We start from the raw sequence: 25509 nt of genomic DNA, 5'->3' as shown, positions 1-25509 counted from the left end.
ATTCTGAAGTAATCAATATACAGTCATGCCATGCTTAATGATGGGGATATGTTCCGAGAAATGTATCATTAGAAAATTTCACCATTGTGACAGCGTCATAGAGCTGGAGTGTACTTACACAAACTTAGGTGGTATAGCCTACTGCACACCTAGGCTATGTGGTACCAATCTTATGAGACCACTGTCGTATATGCAGTCTGCCATTGACCAAAACGTCATTATGCGGTGCATGGCTGTACTCTGTATCTTCCTTCAAGCTTAACTCAGTAACAGATTTACAATCTAGGGAGACAATAACCAACTAGTGGTAATTTTACAAACATCATCATTTCTACTAGGCACGTTTTAAGGTGTTTGAGGAATTGCTTTAAACAATGGTGTAGCCAACTATTAGAAAGCACTCCAAATTTAGGAATTAATTACCTTAAGTTTGGTCTGGGGAAGGAAAAGGAGGGATCTGCTATCGTCTGAATGTTTGTGTCCTCCCGAAATTCATATGTTGAAATCTAACCCCCAAAGGTGATGGTATTAGGAGGTGGGGCCCTTGGGAGGTGACTAGGTCATGAGGGCAGAGGCATCCTGAATGGGATTAGTGCCCTTATAAAAACAGCCTTGAGAAAGCTCCCTTGCCCCTTCTGCCATGTAACGTTTATAGTGGGCAGACATAGAATCTGCTGGGGCCGTGATCTTGGACTTCCCAGCCCCAGAACTGCAAGAAATAAATGTTTGCTGATTATAAGCTATCAGTTTATGGTATTTTTGTTATAGCATCCCTAACGGACTGAGACAAGAGCTAATTGCTGAGTACCTACTAGAATATAGGAGCTTTTTTACAAATGGATTCAGCTCAAGTCTCAAAACATACCCCTGAGATAAAGTATCTTTCCTATTTTATAAATGAGAAAATTATTGTCCAGAAAAATTAAGTAACTCATTCATGGTCATATGTTAAGTGGTAGGCAGAGCCATGCAGATCTGTCAGCTTCCAAAGCTTGAGCCCTTTCTGCCACATGACACTTCATTTTACAGGGCAAGGGCTTTTGAAACCTTTTGTTCTCCTACCTTCAGAAAGCTCCTTTATAGAAATAGATTTTCAAATTTAGATTATATTTATTAAAATAAGAAAATGTGGTTTATTTTTGAGTTTTGTCAGATTATAGAGACCCTAAATATTGTTTAAATTGCACCTTAAGAGAAATCGTTGGTACACCCTTTGTCACTGATCTTTCAAGTAAATGTCAGGTCTGAGCAATATGGTCACATGAGAGTCATAGCTTCAGAATCACTCTGAGTTGCTTAATACCTATTATATACTTTTGCTGGGCAATTATCTGAATTTCTTATGTTTTAGTATATCTTTATCAACATTATCTTTGAACTTATAATTACATCAGACCTTAGAGGTTATCTAAGCAAAATAACTAAAGTCATGAAAACATAAATTTATCCAATTGCACACACACACACACACACACATGCACACACATTCACAAATGGATAATAAGATTAAGATAGGCAAAATGCAATCGTGAAACATTTGAAGAGTCTTCAAACTCATGTATGTTTATTGAAATTTTTGGACAACTGAAGTTAACTGGTTTGGGTCTTAAGGGGAAATCCTGCCACTGATTAAAATGGTAAGACTTAAGGAAACATGTGACACTGTGTAAAGAGCTGTGACTTCTCCACATTTCAATTGGGATAACCCCACATGTCAATGGAATCTAAGGCTAATTTGGATTATGAATAATGCTCTAATTGCCATTGTATTTTTTTTATTTTCTGAAATTCCTTTAAATGTGTCTGCTACCCATCAAACAAGCTGGATGTATTGGATTTGGAACTGCTTGCCCATGATATTCCTTCTTAATCCAATGTCTGAAAAAGATTGATTTTAAAAATGAAGTGAGGGCCGGCCCCGTGGCTTAGCGGTTAAGTGCGTGCGCTCCGCTGCCGGCGGCCCGGGTTCAGATCCCGGGTGCGCACCGAGGCACCGCTCCTCCAGCCATGCTGAGGCCGCGTCCCACATACAGCAACTAGAAGGATGTGCAGCTATGACAGACAACTATGTACTGGGGCTTTGGGGGAAAAATAAATAAATAAAATCTTTAAAAAAAAAAAAAAATGAAGTGAAAAACTTTCAACTTATTCTTTTTTGTGTGTGTGAGGAAGATCAGCCCTGAGCTAACAGCCATGCCAATCCTCTTCTTTTTGCTGAGGAAGACCGGCTCTGAGCTAACATCTATTGCCAATCCTCCTCGTTTTTTTTTCCCCAAAGCCCCAGTAGATAGTTGCATGTCATAGTTGCACATCCTTCTAGTTGCTGTATGTGGCACACTGCCTCAGCATGGCCGGAGAAGTGGTGCGTCCATGCGTGCCCGGGATCCGAACCCGGGCTGCCAGTAGCGGAGCACGTGCACTTAACCGCTAAGCCATGGGGCCGGCCCCCTCAACTTATTCTTAATGGTGCCTAAGTTACTGAAGTTTATCTATCTCCTGTTAAATTCCAAAAGATATCCATAAAGTCATTTTAGTGCAGATTCCTAAGCTTTTAAGAACATATAGCTTGAAATTAGTCCCAAATTTATAAAAATCAAATCCACAAACAACTTTGGAGATGTCAATTATCTATGAAGACCTTTCTTGTTCAAAGCAAAACACTATATCAGACAAGTTTCATCTCATAATTTTAGTTTTGCCCATCACCACAAAAACTACTTATTTCTAACACATGTAAACTGAAGGTGATAAATACCTAAACTTAATTGAATTTCATTTTTTTAGGTAGAGCTTTTCTGGAAAAATAAAAGCACGATGCTACTTTTCTAAACAGTTTATAAACTACATGGAAGTCTTTGCGCCTTGAATGTGATACCTTTGGAAATGCAGAAATAACCATTTCTTAGGTGGGAAAACTTTCCCAAACAGCTCCCTTGTAAGATTCTACATTCTGCTTCAAAAGAAAAGCCAATGTGACTCAAAGTCTTGACATATCAGTGGAGTGAAAGAGTGCTGTCACAGTGAGACCTATGTTTCTCATTCTACCAGCTAGTGTTACTGCTCTCGTACATCTCCAATGTTAGAGTGTTAGAGAGTCTGATATGTTCTTATTGGTGAAGAACTGTTTTGACTATCATCAAGTATCTGAATACTGAGTGTTTCTGGCCCTTACACTGTCCTATACCTTACATGGTGTTTACAGGTGAAATAGGAACCATGTTGTTGGCATTCTCTGAGCTTAGTGATTCCTAAGAACTCATATGAAATGAGCAGATGAGATAGAAACATGGCATTATTGATTATACTGATTACCTGCTTTGTGATTTTTCTTGTTACTTCCCAGCCTTGCCAGACCCCTGATGACTTTGTGGCTGCCACTTCTCCGGGACATATCATGATTGGAGGTTTGTTTGCCATTCATGAAAAAATGCTATCCTCAGAAGACTATCCCAGACGACCAGAAATCCAGAAGTGTGTTGGGTGAGTAAAGCCTCACAGAACGTGTTTAGTTTTCAAGCCTATACTGTGAGACTTGAGCAGAAATGATGTCCTGTATTAACATCTAAATAGTTTTAATAAAGTTTAAACTCATATATTTTGAATTGCATATAGTTAATCTTAGTTACTTTAAGGAAGCCAATCCTTCCTTACAAGAGAGATATATCAGCACTATATGTATAATCAATCTCCAAGTGCAGAGGAAATTAATGCTTTTCATTAATATGTTTATTTGGATTTTGCCTTAAAAAAAATCCCTGAAGTCACTTGAGAAAACCAATAAGACACTGTAGCCTGTCCACCACAGCATACATAGCACATTAATATTTCTGTCACCCACAACATACATTGTTATAAACATGGACCTGTTATTTAATTCTTTGTCTAAAATAGACTACATTAAAAAATTTTCTCTACACTAATATTTTTGTCAACATTGTCTTCATTTCATTCTTGAAATAATCTAATTATTTCATGATAAATTAAGACCACAACTAAACTCAAACTATTCCTTCTTCCTTCATGAACACTTTACATTGTAAAAGCTTAACTATAGAAAAAACATTTGGCACAGTGTAATATGGAAAAGTAAAGTTAGGTGGGGTGTGTTACAAATGGGTTGTCTTTAACAAGAGCAGGATATATGAATTCTAATTTCATTTTGGGGACAAATTAATTTTGTAAACTTAGGTAAATCACTTAAACTCTGAGTTCCAGTTTCCAATATTCTCATCTGTAAAATAAGGGCCTAGATAACCTCTAAGGACACAGGCAGCATCCGCCTCCATTGCTATGGCAATGTGCTCCTCATGCTTCCTTCTAACTCTAAAATCCTGATTTCCATCTTGAAGTTTTTGTATGTAAATTTAATCTCCTCTTTTCTCCTCCCTTTTTTTCTTTCTTTATCAAAAAGTATTTACCAAGCCCTTTAAGAATGCTTTCAGATGAAACGGGATCTCACATCACACCGAGATTCCTTCCTGGCATTCTCCCCAGAAGGTGGGCACATACGGTCCTCATAATTGTTGACTATCAGGACACCCAAAGAATGACTGAAAATTTAGACCCACAATTCTAAGCCAACAATTAAGGATGGAAAACAGTAAAGAATCATTTGATCTAATAAGCAAATTTATTCTGGAAAAAATCACCGAATCAAACATCCTTTCACCTTATTGTCACTCCTAGAGAGAAATAGTATTCAGTCAACATTAAACAAGTATTTACTAAATGCTGACATTACCTAAGCCCAATTCTAGGCACTGGGATACTGAGGTAAGTACACCAAGGAGGTTCAGACTGTCGTGGATCTAACATGTGTGAGACTCTGAAAATATACATTTTAATTGGCAGACAATTCTTTACTTCAACTTTTCTCTCTTTCTTTCTTTTTTTTTTGCGGGGGGGTTAAGGAAGATTGGCCTTGAGCTAACATCCACTGCCAATCTTCCTCTTTTTGCTTGAGGAAGATTGTCTCTGACTGAGCTAACAACTGTGCCAATCTTCCTCCATTTTGTATGTGGGATGATGCCACAGCGCAGCCTGATGAGTGGTCTGTAGGTCTGCACCCAGGATCCAAACCCATGAATTCCGGGCCTCTGTAGTAGAGCACGTACGCCATCAGGCTGGCCCCTCTTCTTTGTTTCTTTCTTTAAATTAGAAACTTCATGCTGATTTGTCAAACTTCACATTTAGATAGCCCACAATCGACAAATACTAGTGTTCAAATAGTTTTATTTAATTTGTCATAACAATGAGTTAAAAGGAAATCTTAGAATATCAAAACCCTCAATAATAATATCCTCCTTTATTCATTTAAAAACATTTATTGAACGTTTACTATGTATTAGGCACTGTCTGTAACCTTTTGTATACCATGTGGGATGAAATAAACTTAATAGTAAATCAGTAATCAAACAACTAGTGCTCTGGAATAATCACAAATCAAGAAGTCAGTTGGAAAAGCTTTCTAGAAGAGGGAATATATATGCCTTGGAACTAAAATAGTGCATTTTATCTAGAAGAAGGCTATTGGGCTTTTACCCAGAGTCTGTTTTATATGTAATTTTTAAAAGTCTTATTAATCTGATTTTCAGCCACAATAGATTAGAATCAGAAAAGTAAAAGATAAGCTTGTGGGTCTAAAAAGCCGGTACTTGGACGGCAGTAAAATACTGACATTTACCTACAAAAAGGAACAAAAATCAGACACATCTTCATACAGCAGAACGCTAAACTGGGTGAGCAAAATGATCCCAAAATTCATTAAGAAATGGTTAAATCCTGTTCCATAGACTCCAATTGAGAAACTGTGGGTTCACATATACCCTTTAAAATTTCCATCAGAAATTATTTTCAAATAAATAAAGTTTAGACTCATCAAGAGGTAAGCTTCACTGATCCAGAAATTGTCTATTATAAGGCAGAGACGTGGATAAAATGAGATATCACCATGTCTGGAGAAGGGTTATGTTCCAATTTCAAAAAATACTTGTTTCTCAACAGCTTTGACATATCAATCTTTCTTCATACTCTTGCCATGATACACAGCATTGAGATGATCAATAATTCAACACTATTATCTGGAGTCAAACTGGGCTACGAAATCTACGACACTTGTACAGATGTCACAGTGGCAATGGCAGCTACTCTGAGGTTTCTTTCTAAGTTCAACTGCTCCAGAGAAATCGTGGAGTTAAAGTGTGACTATTCCGGCTACATGCCAAGGGTTAAGGCTGTCATAGGTGCTGGCTACTCAGAAATAACCATGGCTGTCTCCAGGATGTTGAATTTACAGCTCATGCCACAGGTAGGTTTTGTTCTACCTCCATATATTGGTTTTTAAGGTCCCCCCCCTCAAAGCCCCAGTAGATAGTTGTACGTCATAGCTGCACATCCTTCTAGTTGCTGTATGTGGGATGCGGCCTCAGCATGGCCGGAGAAGCAGTGCGTCGGTGCGCACCCGGGATCCGAACCCGGGCCGCTAGTAGCGGAGTGCTCGCACTTAACCGCTAAGCCGCGGGGCCGGCCCCATATATTGGTTTTGATCATATTCTTTATTATGAAAGGATCAGGGTAACCTGGGAGACTAGATAGCTAGTTGCCTTTACTTTACTTTAACCTTCATTCTCCTCAGTCAAAGAAAGGATGTGCCCTATCATGGATAGTAAAGTGGACAAAGCACTAAGGGTATAGTCACCCCTCAATCTGTCAGGTCTAGTTTCTGACAGTTTTCAGAGTGATTTGGATAAGACACAAACCTCTGAGGACCTCAACTGCCTTGTTTCTGAAATAATGTCAGTCCGGTGCTATGAAGAAAACAAAAGAGAGACAGTGAGAGGTAAGGGAGTATGGAGGTCAAGGAAGACTTCTCGAGGAGGTGACATTTAGCCTGAAACTTGAATGAGAAGTATCAGCCAGTGGAAGAAGGGGGAGGGGAGGAGAGTGTCTAGGTCAGGAAAACGGCAAGTGCAACATTGAAATGTCCAAAGAATAACAAAAGGTCAACATGGCCAGATCAGTTTGAGCAGAAAGGAGAAGAGTAAGAGAGACATTTGTAGAGACAGGCAAGGGCTGGGTCAGGTGGCACCTTGTAAGCTGTGGTATGGTTTGCATTTTTTCCAAGTATGATGGGAATGCTTTGAGCAGAGACTGTGGAGCTACATATCTCCCGTAATGCCAGCCAATAACCAGGAAATAAGCAAAAAGGTCTCTGAAAGACCAAAACAGACACTAGAAAGCCCTGCACTAAGTGCTTACACATTACTCAGAGTCCAGCAAGTCCCCTTGGCTTTCATTTTGAGCCTACTTACCTTTATATCACATCACTCTGTAACTTACTAGGTCACTGCTTTCTAAGCTCAAGGAAGATTAGAAGCCAAAAGTTATAAAGGAAAAAGCCTTATAGTTGATTATCAAGAAATGGCCATTTGATAGAAGTTACCAGAGGGACAGGGGGTGGGAAGAAGGTGAAAGGGGTAAAGAGGCGCATTTGAATGGTGACAGATGGCAACTAGACTTTTGGTGGTGAACACAATGTAAGCTACACAGAAGGTGAAATATATACTCTCTGGAGCTAGCTAGAGTAAATAAATGCATATATCCATGAAAGACTCTGAGAGTTCCATTATATTATAGCCTAGTGACCTTGGTAATGAAAAATTTAAGTCCAAAATGACAAAACAAAAGAATTATTCCCCCAAACATCTCAGAGATAAGGCTTTGGCTCAAAATTTCTAGAATGTGTATAATGCAAGTTAGGTGATAAGTAAGAAAAGTAGACTATTTTTAACAATGCTAGTTTAAAAATGTAATTTCCATGATAGACAGCACAAAGGAAAGGAGACTCTCCATGGGTAACACTGATTTTACAGAAGCCCAGCTCTCACAATGTAGGTGAGTATTGCAATGTCAGGTACTGGGAAGGGAACTAAAGTTTTAGTGACTGTCCACCATGTGCTAATATCCATTTAAATTTTCTCCTTTAAGCTTCACAAGAATCCTATCACTTTATAGGTAAAGAAATGTTAACTAACTTTCCCAAATTTACTGAAGTCAGGATTCTAATGGTTTGTCTGACTCCAAAGCCTATTGTCTTTCTACTGCACCATGTGGCTGCTGTAAATAGTAAAAAAAAAAAAAAAAAAATTCACTAAGCAAGTGACACAGTGCAATTGCAACTATGGATGATAATAATTCTCCCTACAATAAAATCACAAAAGCTGTAAATCAGGCAAAACTCTGCACACATTAGGTAGGATTCCCAAAATGCTGATGCTTATTATACCAGATCAGGGGACAAAAACTATAGTCTGCGGACCAAATGTGACTCTCAACCTCTTGAGTTATCAAGCTAAGGATGATTTTTACATTTTTTAAAAGGTTGTAACAAAAAAAAAATACAAAAAAAAAAGAATATATAACAGAGACCATATGTGACCAACAAAACTTAAAATATTTATCTAGTCCTTTACAGAAAAAGTTTGCTGACCTCTGGACCAGATGATTATTTGGCTGGATGATTTATTTTACCTAGAATAAAAATCACCAAAGTTATAAATGAGGTAAAATTTTGAACATAGTAGGTGTCCCAAAATGAATTTTGCTTATTTGACTGGCTGTATTTTTTCTGTATTTATCTCTAAGTATTGAGATAATTTCACAATTTGTCCTGGCCTGAGATATAAGATAAATATAGATGGATATAGAAGTGTCAATGGGGATATAAGACAGAGCCTGAACCCTTGAAGGGCTTATGCTATACATGATATGAAATGATTGGAAAGCAATGACTGTAAACAGTCACCAGTACTGAATACCATGATGTAAGCTATTTGTAAAGTAGGAGTTCATTGAAAGGGAAGAATGGAAAGAATCAGAAAATTTAGGAAAAGGTTATGGAAACTCACCGAAATCAAAAAAGGAGCATCTACACAAACAGCCACCTGGAGTTCATCAACACCATAACTAAAAGATTCTGTCCATTTCCAGGTGAGTTATGAATCAACTGCAGAAATTCTAAGTGACAAAATTCGCTTTCCTTCATTTTTACGGACTGTGCCCAGTGACTTCTATCAAACTAAAGCAATGGTCCACCTGATTCAGAAATCTGGATGGAACTGGATTGGCATCATAACCACAGACGATGACTATGGACGACTGGCTCTCAACACTTTTGCAATTCAGACCTTGGCAAACAACGTGTGCATAGCTTTCAAAGAAGTTCTCCCGGCCTTCCTCTCAGATGATACCATCGAAGTCAGGATCAATCAGACACTTGAGAAAATCATAGCAGAAGCCCAGGTTAACGTCATTGTGGTATTTCTGAGGCAATTCCATGTGTTCAATCTCTTCAATAGAGCCATTCAAAGGAATATAAATAAGACCTGGATTGCTAGTGATATTTGGTCAACTGCCACCAAGATTACCACCATTCCTAACATTAAAAGGATTGGCCAAGTTGTGGGGTTTACCTTTAGAAGAGGGAATATGTCCTCTTTCCATGCCTTTCTTCAAAGTCTGCCTGTATTTCCCAGTGATAATAACAAGCCCTTAAATGAATATGCCACGCTCTTGTCTGCCTGTGCATATGTCAAAGACAGTGATTTGAGTCAATGCATTTCCAACCATTCGCAGGGGACTTTGGCCTACAAGGCTAACGAGGATATAGAAAGGAACTTCTCTCTGAGGAATGACTTTCTGTGGGATTACACTGAGCCCGGATTTGTTCACAGTATTCAGCTCGCAGTGTTTGCCCTTGGCTATGCCATTCGGGATCTGTGCCAAGCTCGAGACTGTCAGAACTCCAATGCCTTTCAGCCATGGGAGGTACTAGCTCACACATCCAAGAAAATCCCCCTACCCTCATTTCCTCCATATCCCTCCCTGCTTCGATTTGCAAGTAGTTATATTAACTGCTCTTAATCGTATTCCTTTTAGAAGTAGACACCTTCAGTGTTTGAATAACCTCCATTTCTACCATTAGCTCTTTGTTCTTGAGGATGATGGAGTTGTTATTTTACCTTCACCTCCTATTTTGACCCACAAAGTTATGTTCTTTTATTGTCCAAGAAGATACCGGTGATAGTGTTATTTTCCTTGAGTTTATGGATTTATCTGATATTGCAGTTTTTCAATGCTTCATATGAATTACCTCTTTTAATGCTCTTAACAAACACAAGACCAGGCATGTTTAATGATCCTTTTTATTATTACTACATATTTTGGACCAGGAAACTAAAGCTAGGAAGTACCAGAAATGTGACTCCAGTCTCAGCCTTCTGATTCCGTGCCCTTTGCTTCTCATGGTGTCTCTGGTGGCTGATAGTCCCAAAGCCTCCAGTTATGACCCTTACTTAGGGCCGTCTCCCTAGGACTCCGTTTTTCTTCCAATGAATATTGTTAGGTCAGTCAGAGTAATTCCTATGATATCTCACATTTACATGAACCACTAATTGTGTGTAAAAGAAGACTTTCCCTTTCTTCTCTTTGATTAATTTGAAAACCTCAAATTAAAGTTCAATGTGGCCCTATTCAGTGAAAAATCTCCGTTATGTTTTTTAAACGCCCATGAACAAGGCATTTAAAAGCAAATTGCTGCTTCATAGGGTGATAAATTTTACTCATTAGAAACAAATTCCTCAATAATGTGTATTCAAAGACAAATTTGAATGTCTTGAGGCAGAAGCATGTTCCAAAAATATATTTATTTTAAATTTGTAAGGAAAAAGAAGTGAAAGGGAATAAGACTCAATTCTCCTGATCATATAAATAAGTATCCAGGACAGGCTATTTCTGCTTTTGTCATTTTTACTTTAAACACCCACCAACACAAGCTCCAAGGTCTGAGGTGACCAGCTTATATTTGGGTGGATCATGTGATGGTCATAGAGTGTTTTAAATTGCTCATTTTAAAACTAGTTTTCAGCTTGTAAATGCATTGCCAAAAACCTAATGAAGAGATAAGACTAGAGATTAGGATCTTTTTTTAATTAAAACTCTCTTTTTAAAAAAATATTTACAGGCTTAATAATTTTAAGATGCCTATTTGAAAGCATACTCTTTGCAGTGTAAACTTTTCATGAAGGATTGGTAAAACTATAAATTAAGTGGATGACTATAATGAAACTATGACATGGAATTTTTAGGAATGAGAGACTGAGAAAGAGTAATGGAGAGAAAATAGACAATCATAGAGACAGACAGGACAAAGAGGAGGGGATATAAAGAGCCTCAAAAGGAAAGAGAAATACAAACAGCAAGAGCTATTTATCTGCTAAAGATCTGGGAAAGTATTTTAAGTCAGGAAGAAGTCTCAAACATTCTGAGGAAAAGACTTGAGAAAGTAATCTAAGCAGAGTCTTCTAAAATGTTTTATTTAAACACTAGGAGCGTGGGGTCGTTCTTTATGCCCTTGGGAGCCTGTTTATCTAGAAACAAACAGAAACAGTTTGGAAAGGAGGAATAGGGGAGTGACTTGCTCCTTTGATCTCCATGTGAGTGAGCCACATCTGTGCTAGATTCAGTAGGACAAATAAGGCAAACAACTGTTTTCATGAAGAAATCTCCTTAAACATTAAATTTAAAAGATCAGCAACCCTTAGGGTCACTAATCAAAGATGCATTTCTAAAGATTATTTTGTCCCCTGGCAAAATTCACTATTGTTTAAATGATAGTTTCTAAATGATTTTAGATTCAAATAACTTTAAAGGGGTTAGTTTTTCCCAATATTTGAGGATAGTCCTTACTTTGTCTCTATATTTGTTTATATCTGTGAGTGGTATTCAGGGGCAGCACAGTCATATTTGTTCTACTTTAACAGATTTTCAATGTTTCTCAGATGTGTGCAAGGATACCACCTCCTTGTTGTGACTAGTGCTTTTGGTTTTCTTCTTTGTCTTCGTTTACTTCTGAGCATATACAAGGTAGTAAGTAATGTGTGTGGGATGAGAGAATGTCTAATAGTCAAACTTCTATTCATACATTTATTTAGCAAATATTTATTGGATGTCTCAATGTTCCAGGCATTGCACTGAGTGCTAAAAATATTATACAGAACAAGACAGTTCTCCCCCTAAAGGAGTCATCTTTCTAGTAGGGTATACAATCAAACAATTAAGGAGCTGATTACAATGCAGGATGATGCGTTACAATGTTTCATATAAACACAAGATGGCAGAGAAGCACATAATTGAGGCAACTAATCCAGTATTAGCGATTCAGAGAACATTCTCCAAAGATCATGACATCTCTGGTGAATATGATGGATGGGTAGGAGTTAGCCAGGACAGAAATATTCCACCAAAGTCTCAAAAGGGAGAGAGCATGGCATCTTCAGGGAGCAGAAAATCATGCCATAGAACTAGAGTCTTTTGTGGAAACTATAAGCAAATGAGACTGGAGGGATTAGTAAAGAATCCATTGTTAGGGCCTTGTCAATCAGAGCATCTCAAACTTTGATGTGCAGTTGAATTTCCTGGGAATCTTATGCAGACACTAATAGTTCCGGGGGGACCTGAAAGTCTGTACTTCTAACAAGCTCTCGGGTGATGCTGATACTGCTGGTACAGGGATTATCCTTGAAACAGGAAGTCTGCAAACTATGTTTAAAGGTTTAGACTTTGTAGAGCAAAAGGGAGCCAATTAAAGACACTTTTACACAGGAGAGTAATGTGATCTGCTTTCCATTGTAGAAATAGCATTCCCACTGCAGTGTGCATTGATTAGAGGGACAAAGGGCTAGAGGCAGAAAGATCAATTTGGCAATCCAGGCGTAAGATAAGGATGCCTTGTACTACAGCTGTGACAGTGAGGATGGAGAAACATATACATGGATATTTAAGAGGAAGAAAGGGGGGTATTAGGAGAGAGATTTGATGTAAAGGATGATAGAGAGAAGCAAAGATGTTGCAAATAATTCAAAAATTTGGACAACTGGCGCCATTTGTTGAGATGGAAACACAGAGAAAGGTGGAGGTCTGGTAGGGAGAGGAAATATTAAGCATTCCATTTTGGAGATGTTGAATTTGAAGAACTTATGAGACATCCTAGTGTAGCAATGAAGGTTGAATATTAGTCCAGAAGTCAGAAGAGACATGTTCCAAGAAGAGAGTGATTTTGTAGTGATAGGGAAAATAATAAGTAAAAATTTGTAAGGCCTACTGTACTAGGCACTAACATATATGATCTCTAATCTTTATAATATTATGGTAGGTCTACAGGACTCATTTTCTTTACACTCCATCCTAAACAAGTGGCAAGAGGAAGTATTACTGGTTACTGAGACTTGCAGCAATTTAGGCACGGAGGGGACCTCAGCGATAAGGATCTGGCCCGCGGTCACCCACATAGTTAGCAATCTGTCCGAGCTTTAGTCCAGTGGGCTTTCTACTACACCACGAAAAACTTCACAAAAGAAAAAGACATAGGCTAGGCACCAGACAGAGATGCGAAGCTGCTTCCTCTGCTTTTCTCTAGTTTACTCACACAGATATTCTTTTCACAGGCACAGCTTACTTATAGAGATACAGCGGGCATCAGAGCAGCTATGGAAGTAGAAGCATCAATCACATCACCTTAATTGACATGGCCTCCTTGCCTTGTGCTCTCAAATACAGGTCATTACCAGACAGAGGTGTATTATATAATAATGGAAATGCAAATCCTACTCTCTACATTTTGCAGTGTCAATTATAGTGAATTTCAGAGTCTCAATGAAAAACAAATAAATAATTGATGGGAAAGCATTTAGTAGCTTAACAACTGGAGCGTTAATGTTCAAAATTTACCTTTATCCAAAGCAAATGTTCTATCATATTTAACAAGTCATGAATGCACTGTTTTATTTGCCTCCACCCTCTTTCCTGTAAGAACAAGCATAGAATTGTGCTAGTTTATTTATGTCATATAAAGTTATCATTATTTACAGAACATCTATATGTCAGAACTTTACCCTGTAAAACCTAATTAAATGCAGAGAAAAAACAGGTGGAAATTATAGCTCAAATGCAAGAGTGGAAGAGGATATGCTCCCTCTTACGTGTGTATATTGCTTAAGGAAGGAACAGAAGAAAAATCAATACACAGATAGAGGTGAGAACATTGATAGATAGAACATTGATAAGAAGGTTCTTACTTATTCTTTTATTTTTGTTCCCTCCGTTTTTATCTTCCAGGCAATTGCTAGAATAAGATTTTGTTGGTTAATCCCACCATGTTAGATTTGATATCCTGCGTCTTTAATGTAATACTAATTAATTTACATTCATTAAAAGAACTATGAAGTCTGTAGGGATGTATAATAAAATCAATACACACACTTAGACATTTTGCTAAAGTGACATTTGGTCATTGACATGACTATTATAGCTAATATATTTACCTTAAAATATAACTTGATTTTCTTATATTCTATTGACAAAAATTGAAAGAAAGAAACATTCATAAAAGATTAACTCAGAAGGAATAGAATAGGAATAATTCTATCCAAATAGAACAATTTGTGACTCATTCCATAGATTTTGCACTCAATAGAAGCCACATGGCCCCATACATTTAGATAATGAAGGGGCCTGATGTCTTCAGAAAGGATATTTACTTAGCCATGATTATATAGCAAGTTAACAGTGGAGCCAGAACGGCAATCTGTTTTCCTCCCTCCTGTTCCAGTGTTCTTCCTCTGCAGCACAAGCTGCATGTGGCTGCCTCATTGTCAGTTAAACGTTTCCTGTCCTAGCTGTACTACATACAAATTCTCACTGTACAATTGTGTAACAAGTAATTTTTCATTGCATTTCTTTTCTTTCGAGTCAAAAAAAAAATCATTTTATGAATTAAATTAGAAATAGAATTTACAAGTCATTTTACTATGCACTCAATCACTGAAACAGACTTGAAAACCATTGGAGATAATAAGATCCACACCTCCCACCAACTGAGTAACAAAGTATGGACTTAGATGGCAGGCTCTAGAAGCTACCTTACTTACGACCATCAACTAACTTCTCTGGGGGGGACGCTCTTCAGTACACGCCCAAGAGCAGGGTGCTGCTGTTACTGGACTGTCTCCCAGGTTGGTAGCTCTGTCCCGTCAGCCTTCATTTTGGGGATGATGGGCCTGACAACTATTGGCTTGGATTACCTACTCAGACTTGGCCAAAGACCCTGGCTGATTGTGACTCTAGAAGGAAAAGATGAATTTTCCTGCCTACCATAGTTCCAGATGGCACATTGATGATTGCTTTTGAGTCAGAAAGAAAAACTAGTGAGGAGATTTTGAATTAATATATTGTTAGGTGCAATGGAAAGGTCTCATAATGAAAGTCAAGGTGCTTGTCCTCAAATAAGTTCCTTCACCCCTTGCCTGGGGCTCCTCATCTAAGAAAAGAGGAAGATGATCCTTGCTCATCTTGCTTCACTGAGTTGTTACAGAGTAAAAGGATATCACAGATTTGAGTATTAGCAAGTAACATATGAATGTCAAGTGACATTATTAGTTGATAGACTCAAAGCATTTTTTATTTATTTGCACAATATCCCTATTAGCTAATAACAGGTATTAACAGATATTAATCTAACCTTTATTAATCCTTCATCTGTGCCAGATACGGAGCTAAACTCTTTACATGCATAATTACATTTAACCCTTACAATAACCCTATAGGGTTGGTTTCATTTACCTCATTTTACAGACGAGGAAACTGAGGCCTAGAAAGAAATTGTAACTGTCAAGATCACATCACTAATGAGGTATGGAACCAGAATTAGAGCCCAGACATCTGACCCAGAGGACGCAAAAATCAAGATGCTCAGATTTCAATTTTGTAGGCTAGAGAAACTACCCTCTATAAACATTTACTTGATTTCTCAAATTGACATAGCAAGACTTTGGCAGAAATGAGGCTAGAATTCTCAAATTGTTGCCAGGTAGTTAAGAACCTTCTCAACTAGTTACCATACTCACTGATCCAGAACATCCTTTTTCTAATGCTTAAGTGTTATTCTTATAAGGCAGTGTTATAATGGATACACTTACAATATTTCTATTAGTGTTTGTTTCTATTTTTATTTTTTGTAGTTACTTGATGTCCTGAAAAATGTGACATTCACTGATGGAGGGAATTCATTTCATTTTGATGACCATGGGGATATGAATACTGGATATGACGTGGTGCTCTGGAAGGAGATCAGTGGCCACATGACTATCACCAAGCTGGCACAATATGACCTGAAGAGTGATGTCTTCATTGTCGCAGACCAAGAAACAAAAAACGAGTTCAGGAATCTCAAGGTAATTTTGCTGTAACATTCAAATCAATTGGTACCTCAACTGCAAATGTCCTTGACCCCACCAGGACCTCCAGTGATTCTATGGCCTGTTCACTGTCCCCAACTTCTCTCCTTAAATTCCATGAACAACTTGTTTATCAATCTCTTGTACACCCTCAATTCCCTTCCCCTCTCTCTCCCTTCATCGTATTCATTCAACCAAAGCATAATCCTGGTTAAATTCAACTCTCTGTCTAATCAGTGTAGCCCCCATGTAGCTGAACTTGGCAAAAAAAAAACGAAAAACCTTGCTGACTGTTCTCATTTTAAATTCACGATCTCTAACCTCCAGTGGGCCCTTAATGCTGCTGGACAATCAGACTATCACTTTAGTTCATTCACTTGCCCACCTTCCTAGATGGCTATTTTATACTTTATCTTGTCTCCTCTGACTCAAGCACATTTTCCCCATCTTCCCTTTCAGTTGATCCTGCTTCCTGTTTCACTAACAAAACTGAAACAGTCAGTGTTCCCCCGCCAGCACGTCTGTGCCCACATCCCGGCCTTCCATCTGGCACTGTGGATGGACTGTCTGTGCTCCTAGACCAAGCCAGATCCTCCTCTTGATCTCCAGATCCCAACTGCGTTCACTTACTCAAGGATATTGCTCTGGCAATTCTCCACTTTCTCCTGCATCCTCAAGTATTTTCTCTTCTGCATTACTTAAATGATGATACAAATATGCTGTTATTCCCCCCTTCTTAAAAAAAAAAAAGGAAGAGGGGCAGATCCGATGGTGTAGTGGTTAAGTTCGGCACAGTCCGTTTTGGTGGCCTGGCTTCACAGGTTTGGATCCCAGACACGAACCTACACCACTCATCAAGCCATGCTGTGGCAGCGACCCACATACAAAATAGAGGAAGATTGGCATGGATGTTAGCTCAAGGCCAAGCTTCCTTAAGCAAAAAAAGAGGAATATTGGCAACAGATGTTAGCTCAGGGCCAATCTTCCAGAAAGAAAGAAAGAAAGAAAGAAAGAAAGAAAGAAGGAAAGAAGGAAAGAAGGAAAGAAGGAAAGAAGGAAGGAAGGAAGGAAGGAAGGAAGGAAGGAAAGAAGGAAAGAAGGAAGGAAGGAGAGAAAAAGAAAGAGAGAGAGGGAGGGGGGAGGGAGGGAGGGAGAGAGAAAGAGAGAGAGAGAGAAAGAAAGAAACTTTATTGATCCCCTACTTCTCCCTCCATATACTGCCCATCCCTCTATTTCTCTTTACAGCAAAACTCCTTGAAAAAGTTGAATATATTCACTGGCCCCAATTTCTCTCCTCCCATAATTCTTTTGAACTCTTTCCAATCCATAAAAATCCTTTCTGTCTAGTTCACCAATGTTGATAAATCAGAACAACATCTTACTTCACTCACGGGCCAATTATTCTTCCCTCCATGAAATGCTTTCTTTCTTTGTTTCCACAACACCACACTCCCTTGACTTTCTTCCTCCGTCTCTCGCCACTGCTTCTCAATCTCTTTTGCTGGTTCCTCGTCATTCCCACTGCCTATAAATATTGGTGTGCCCAGAGCTCAGAACTGCTCCTCTTTTTTGTCTGCACTTTTCCTTAGTGATCTCATCCAGGCTTGTGGCTTTAAAAAATGTCATTATATAGAAGGCAAATGACTCCCAGATTTTTATCTTCTGAATTTCAACCGAAATCAATATACAACTGCCTAACTGACATCTCTACCTGGGTGTCTAATAGTCAGCTTAACTGATTATTCCAAAACTGATTAGTTCCCAAATCTACCCTCATCTCAATAAATGGCAATACCCTTGTCTTAGTTGCTCATGGAAAAACCTGGTGGGATGTTTATCACTTCTCTTTCTGTCACACTTCATATCCCATCTAAGTTTTACTTTCAAAATGGGTCCAGATTCTGACCACTTTTTGTCCTCTACTCCATTGCTGCCACCCCACTCCAAGTGACAATCACCTCTCACCCAGATTAAGACAGTAGGTTTCTAAGTGCTCTCTGCCTCCACTCTTACCCACTTCAGTCTGTTCTTTTTTTTTTTTAATGAGAAGATCAGTCCTGAACTAACATCCATGCCAATCCTCCTCTTTTTGCTGAGGAAGACTGGCCCTGAGCTAACATCTGTGCCCATCTGCCTCCACTTTATATGTGACGCCGCCACAGCATGGCCTGACAAGCAGTGCATTGGTGCGTGCCCGGGATCCGAACCTGGGCCGCCAGCAGTGGAGTGCCAGAACTTAACCGCTACGCCACAGGGCCGGCCCCCTCTTCAGTCTGTTCTTAACACAGCAGCCAGAGTAATCCTGTAAAATATAATACTCTGCTCAGAGCTCTCCTTATATATATCCTAGAAATAGATATATCCTGTTTCTCTCAGCGTAAAAGCCAATGTCTTTGAAAACCTTCCAGGACCTGCCACCAGTCCTCATCTCCTACCACCTTCCGCTTACCCTTGCCACTTCCTACAACCCCACAGGCCTTCTCACTCTTCCATACAGGCTTTCCTTATCCTAGCTCAAGGCCTTTCATCTGCTGTTTCTTTTGCCTGTAATAATCTTCTCTGATGTCCACGTGGTTCGCTTTCTCACTCCCATTCTGTCTTTCTTAAAACGTCACATCTCAGGGAGGCATTCCTCCGTCACCCTATTTAAAATTGCAATGTCAACGTAATACTTCTTATATACCCTCCTGTCTTTACCTTTCTCCCTAACATTTATCACTATCTAGCATTCTGTGCATTTTGCTTATCTTTATCTTGTTTATTGTCAACCATGGTAACTAGAACTGAAGGTTTATGAGAGTGTGGATTTTTGTGTTTTGTTCCCTGCTGTGGCTCCAACAATTACAACAGTGCCTGACATATAACAGGCACTCAAAAAATATCTGTTGAATGAAGGAATGAATATAGTAATGCTTTAAGCCACTCTTTTTATTCTCATTTTCCCTGTGATAAGTTTCAGTAAAGCCAGAAACTTTTTCCTTGAAAGAGAAATGTAGCCATCCTTCTGTGTTCTCAAACTTTCATCATTGGTGTTATCATCACCACCATCCTCACAACCACACTGTGAACCCAGCACTCTGCTAAACACTGTAACTCATACTGGGTCTCTTAAATCATGCTGTGAGTCATTTTCTTATTGAATTCAGAGAGGATTCCCTATTATAATTTCTGCAAGAAGCACTGCTTTTATTGTTACCAAGAGTTGTCTTCAGACTTTGTAGGGGAGACAGTCAATGAGCGGGAGGTGATAGGAAGACAAATAACTGAGTAGGGCTTTTGGTGACTAAATGGAAGGGGCTGACCACCATGAAAAGAGAGACAACCTTTCCTTTCTGGTGGAAACAACCATAAATACTTCAAGAAGTTTGTAGAAACCAACAGTATCTGAGATCAATTAGGTCAGATTTCAAGATCTGCTTGTCAATATGCAGGCTCGTTGGAGTATCAGCATTCCTGGTAAGTCATCAAAAATCATAGTCCAAAACATCAGGTAATCCTAAATCTATTGCTATCCCAAAGTTATCAATACTAGACTTTAGAATGTCTTTGCTATCTCTTATGTGGGGGAGAGGAGGGACCGTGTTGCTGGAAAGAAAGGTTTCACTTTTATCCCCCTAATGATGTCCAGCTTTATCTCATAGTTAAATCCTTTTGTGTCCTCTGAGCACCCTCCAGGAGTGTGGATACTTCCAATTAAAAGTTTGCCCTGGGGAATCCACAAGGCAGATATGCTACCTGCTGAAAACCTAGGTCAGCAATAATTATGTTGAGAAGAAGAAAGCCAGTGCCTGTGGACACAGGGCTACTGAATCTTGGCTGCTCTTCTCTCTCAGCCAGACCATTTTAATCTCCCAGAAAAAACACTGGTTAGCTTAGTACTTAGACTGTATTCCAGGCTCAGGAATAGCTGTTAAGGGAATCGAGAGAAAGTCTCACTTACTTACCCATTCTGCTTTGGCTTCCCAAGGGTAAAAGTAAGACGATAACAGATTATCTCGCAAGACGTGCCATGAGAAAGGGACTGTGAATGGAAAAAATAACACAGCTGAAGTGCAAAAATTATTAGCTAGATTGGAAGCAGAGGGTTCCATGAAAGTAGAATGTTACGTGTGATCTACAGTGGAAAATGCAGAATTATGACCTAAATTCTCAGGATGATTTTGTCTTTTCAACTGATACTTTAATAGTTTTGAATTCAGAATTTTTCACTGTTTCATTTTTTAAGATTAGATTGGACATGGTCCTTGGACAGCATGATTAATAACCTTCTTCTAAAGAATATAAAAGTCCAACAATATACTATTTTCTTATATAGTTGAACTCTTTATACAGCACAGGATTGGAAATTTTTAAACCATCATTCCCTTCTTTAATTCCACCACTACACATTTCTCCCTCTGCCAGGGGCTTTTTGAAAGAGCTAATTTCCCTTGTTTGCTTACAGAAGTTATTAATGTGACAAAAACTGTGTTCTTCCTAAAGCAGTTTCACTGTCCGAAATATTTTTTGCCTCTTAAACTTGTTCACATTCCTCCAGATGACAAAATAATTCTATTATACTATGAAAAAAAAAGACCAAAATACAATGTTAGTTAAGATAAATCTTTTAAATATCTATTTGGGATTTCTTTTCACTTTACAGCAAGTTCAATCTAAATGCTCCAAGGAATGCAGGCCTGGGCAAATGAAGAAAACTACAAGAAGTCAACATATCTGCTGCTATGAATGTGTGAACTGTCCTGAAAATCACTACAGTAACCAGACAGGTAATTACAGTCACTACGACATGTACAGTGATACACCTGAACCATTCCTTTTAGGCTGATTTTTTTTTTACATGAATTCTTTTGGCTTATTTTTTCATTTGGGGGAAAAAAAAGCATCTCATGCTCTTGCTAGATTAAATTCCAGTGAGATTTCATTGTATTTTGAAATTTTCTCTATTATATAAGCAGATGCACAGCTAATACATAACAGAGATGTAAAAGGAACTTCACTTCCCAGGGACAAAGTCATGCCCCCAACTGGACTTCCTCTCCAGCACCTCTTAAAACAATGAGAGTTCTCCGTCAATTTGTGTCCACGTGTCCCCCACACAGACATGTGTGACTTGTAATTGGGGCACAATAACTCTAAATAAATAAATGCTACATTAACTAATCTGAGCATGATAGAAACCTAGAGGTGTGCACACCCGGGAGATCTCATTATTCCTACCAAGAGGCAACAGTGAAGCCTAAAAAGAAATAATTTTCTGTGAGATGAGGGGATGAACTGTTGACAGACATAAGATGCTGCTAACTGATTGTTTGTCAAACCTGTCTATAACAATTTGATGAGGTCAGAGCAAAATACACAAATTAAAGAATAAGAGTGAGGTCAGCAGCCTTCGAAGCCCTAAAAGGGGCCGTCAGCACTTTTCCTGGAGTTAAGCCTGCTTTAAAAGCATCATATTCCCCTGTTTATTGCAGCATTTCTATTCATCTTCTATAAAAGCTGAGAATCCCAGAGCCGGAATAGTTCCCAAATGCTTATTCTTTTTTCTTATTGGCTCCAAGGGAAGATGTATCCCACTGTAAACATTCCAATATTCGTGTTCGTCATTGTCTCACAAAAGTGCCATTTATCCCAACCTGAGATGGGCTGTGCTGTGTAAATAATTAGGTCATGGAGGGGAGGGGGTTTCCAGGCAATATGGTATCTAGCAACTGTCTACCAAGTGGATAAATAAAAACACCGAGAGAGTATGGAGCATTGATTTCCCATAAAGGTGTCCAAGAGTCCTTTAAGGTACAATCTGAGTTGGCTTTTGATAACCAGAGCAAGTTGCTTCCAAGAACAAGTATAGAAAAGTGAGGACAATTTTGGAGGAAAAGCAAGGATTTAGGGTAATCGGAAAGGACATAATCTATTCTCTATGGCTCCAGCACATGGACAATGCCAATAACTGTTCTTTGAACTAATGAAATGGCAGACATTAGCAGCAGTGGGTAAGGGGAGGACAGAGAAGAATGGGTATTTGTAGGGAAATAGGGTTTGGAAAGAGGAGGATGCTGGAAAGCTAGTGAAGTTTATAAACAGAAACGCAACCTGACTTTGAGGGTAATGAAGAAGCAAACACAGTCGCTGTATAAAGTTGAGTGGGCTCTGTGGCGTGTAATCAGATGGATGCCCAGAGAGAGGCTTTTTGGAAGTAGCTGGGACGCTATCTTTAAGGGGGTGGGAATGGGGAGCAAATGCAATTACACTCCCAGAGACTCCACTCTGATATCAACTATTCATGCCACCCTGCAGTCAGCATCAGCATAAATCATTTTCAAGCTTATTACTGCCTCTGTGAGAGGCTCACTTTTACTAGCCTCCTGGGGAAAAAATAAACTTTAATTCTTCATCAACTGTCATTGATTACCATCTTGTGATTATCTCACTTATGGAAAGCTTTTAGGGTGACATAGCCACATTGTCGCCACTTTTAAAAGAACTGCAGCTTTATTTATAATAGCAGCTCCCACCGTATTGAGTGTCTACCATGTGCAATGCTCCATGCTAAGTATTTTATATTTATGATCTCACTGAATGCAGCACCCAAATAAGGCAGTCTTTTTTTTTTTTTTTTTAAAGAGGTTCAGAAAGGGGCCGGCCCGGTGGCTTAGCGGTTGAGTGTGTGCGCTCTGCTACTGGCGGCCCGGGTTCGTATCCCAGGCGCGTACCAACGCACCGCTTCTCCGGCCATGCTGAAGCCGCGTCCCACATACAGCAACTAGAAGGATGTGCAGCTATGACATACAACTATCTACTGGGGCTTTGAGGAAGAAAAAAAGGAGGAGGATTGGTAATAGATGTTAGCTCAGAGCCAGTCTTCCTCAGCAAAAAGAGGAGGATTAGCACGGATGTTAGCTCAGGGCTGATCTTCCTTACCAAAAAAATAAAAAATAAAAAAATAAAAATAAAGAGGTTCAGAAATAGGCTCAGAAAATTCAATTAGCTTGTTCAAGATTACAAGAATCAGGGGCCGGCCCGGTGGTGCAAGCAGTTAAGTGGGCGTGTTCCACTTCAGCGGCCCTGGGTTCATGGGTTCGTGGGTTCGTGGGTTCAGATCCCGGGTGCACACCGATGCACCACTTGTCATGCCATGCTGTGGTGGCGTCCCATATAAAGTAGAGGAAGATGGGCACGGATGTTAGCTCAGGGCCAATCTTCCTCGGCAAAAAAAAAAACAGGTGGATTGGCATCGGATGTTAGTTCGGGCTGATCTTCCTCACAAAAAAAAATAAAAAGGATTACAGAATCATAAGTGATAGAGAAAGGAACTTGAAATATGTCTGATTCCAAAGCCCTTATTCTTAACAGAGTCGCTGAAGTGCCACCAGCAAGTTATTAAGAGGCTAGCATCTATCTTGTGTATATTAATTTCCTAAAGACTCACAGCCCAGCTGGCTTTTTTTCTTTCTCTTTTTTTCTCTTCCCCTCTTCTTCCCTCACCTTTACCCTTTCTCTCTTACCTTCTTTGAGTTCTGTGCATGCTTTATTTTAATAAGTAACCAATGTGTCAATTATCTATATCCATTTTCTAGTTGAGACTATTATGGGAAGGAGTCTCATTTGTAGCCTTGTGGACAATTACCTGTTTTAAATGTTTGCAGTGTAACTGAATCTCCTCTGTCTTTTAGACATGGATCGCTGCCTTTTATGCAACAACGAAACTCACTGGGCCCCTGTAGGGAGCACGATGTGCTTTGAAAAGGAAGTGGAGTATCTCAACTGGAATGACTCCTTGGCTATCCTACTGCTGGCCCTCTCCCTTCTGGGAATCATGCTTGTTCTGGCCATCGGCATAATATTTACAAGAAACCTGAACACACCCGTTGTGAAATCGTCCGGGGGACTGACAGTCTGCTGTGTGATCCTCCTCTGCCATTTCCTCAACTTTGCTAACACAGGCTTTTTCATTGGAGAACCACAAGATTTCACCTGTAAAACCAGGCAGACGCTGTTTGGTGTGAGCTTTACTCTCTGCATCTCCTGCATTTTGATGAAGTCTCTGAAAATCCTGCTAGCCTTCAGCTTCGATCCCAAGTTGCAGAACTTTTTGAAGTGCCTCTATAAACCGATCCCCATCATCTTCGCTTGCACAGGTATCCAGGTTGTCATTTGCACACTCTGGCTCATCTTAGCAGCACCTACTGTGGAAGAGAATGTGTCCTTTCCCAGAGTCATTATCCTGGAATGTGAAGAGGGATCCATCCTAGCATTTGGAACCATGCTGGCCTATATCGCTATTCTGGCCTTCATTTGCTTCATATTTGCCTTCAAAGGCAGGAAATTACCTGAGAATTACAATGAAGCCAAATTCATAACATTTGGCATGCTCATTTACTTCATAGCTTGGATCACATTCATCCCTGTCTATGCTACCACATTTGGCAAACATTTGCCAGCTGTGGAGATTATCGTTATTTTAATATCTAACTATGGGATCCTGTGTTGCACATTCTTCCCCAAGTGCTATGTCATTCTTTGTAAGCAAGAGACAAACACAAAATCTGCCTTTCTCAAGATGATTTACAGTTACTCTTCCCACAGTGCAGGCAGCCTTGCTATGAGTCATGTTTCACTGGACTCCTCTAACAGCAATATCCCAATGACCAATCCCAGCTCTGGTCATAAGTCTGCAGTCTGGCAGACAAGCAAAGATCTTCAGGCACGAGCATTTGCATACATCTGCAGAGAAAATGCTACAAGAGCATCTAAAACTTTGCCTCGAAAGAGAATTTCAAGTATTTGAATGAGTCCTTAAGAGATGGCACGTTCCTGAATAAAATGTTTCTAGGGTCTTTGCGTTTAAAATGTACATTTACTTTCCAAGAAAATATATCCTATGTGTTTCTTCACTGCCCTTACCTTCACCAAGTTTTGGTTGAACACTCTCTCTGTCCAACCACCCATTTAGCAAAGAAAATAGAGCCCTCAGCCTGAAATTCCCTTCATTCCTTCCCACCTCCATCTGTCTCCCTCTTTACCTCCTTCGTCTTAGGCACATAGTTAAAGGTCTCTCTTCTATTCAAAATTAGCCCATAATATATCATCCTTAGTCTATCCTCTACCACCTCTTCTCAAACCGCTTTGTATGGGGTCGCCTTCTGTCGTGAGCATCTTTACCTTCCCACCCCCACTGCTTAGTTCCGTTGAACAAGCATTCGAGCAGTTACCGTGTGCCAGG

At 39.4% G+C, this 25509-nt stretch overlaps 1 protein-coding gene across 3 annotated transcripts; it reads left to right on the top strand.

Annotated features, from left to right (window-relative positions):
• Positions 1-3286: 3286 nt before the first annotated feature.
• Positions 3287-25074, top strand: GPRC6A (G protein-coupled receptor class C group 6 member A). Of its 3 annotated transcripts, none has more exons than XM_087443750.1 (6): positions 3287-3480; positions 6004-6307; positions 8989-9300; positions 16074-16286; positions 20932-21055; positions 23960-25074. In XM_087443750.1, exons 1-6 carry the CDS (start codon positions 3287-3289, stop codon positions 25072-25074), a joined length of 2262 nt encoding a protein of 753 aa, XP_087299876.1. The 3 variants fall into 3 exon arrangements, with proteins under 3 accessions (XP_087299876.1, XP_087299874.1, XP_087299875.1); XM_087443748.1 differs by having other exon boundaries at positions 8989-9825; XM_087443749.1 differs by lacking the exon at positions 16074-16286 and having other exon boundaries at positions 8989-9825.
• Positions 25075-25509: the final 435 nt, after the last annotated feature.

The sequence above is a fragment of the Ceratotherium simum genome, chromosome 19, assembly GCF_057802395.1.
Source record: "Ceratotherium simum simum isolate JZ-2026a chromosome 19, ASM5780239v1, whole genome shotgun sequence".
NCBI classification, from domain to species: Eukaryota; Metazoa; Chordata; class Mammalia; order Perissodactyla; family Rhinocerotidae; genus Ceratotherium; species Ceratotherium simum.
Note: the sequence above shows the minus strand (reverse complement) of the source record. Positions and strands in the feature narration are given on the sequence as shown.

Bases quoted from the DNA above. Each gene is read 5' to 3' on its own strand.
- GPRC6A (XM_087443748.1), top strand. From the start codon at position 3,287: ATGGCATTATTGATTATACTGATTACCTGCTTTGTGATTTTTCTTGTT. The intron at 3,481-6,003 runs GTGAGTAAAGCC...GTTTCTCAACAG, and splicing joins GAAATCCAGAAGTGTGTTGG to CTTTGACATATCAATCTTTC. The intron at 16,287-20,931 runs GTAATTTTGCTG...TTCACTTTACAG, and splicing joins ACGAGTTCAGGAATCTCAAG to CAAGTTCAATCTAAATGCTC.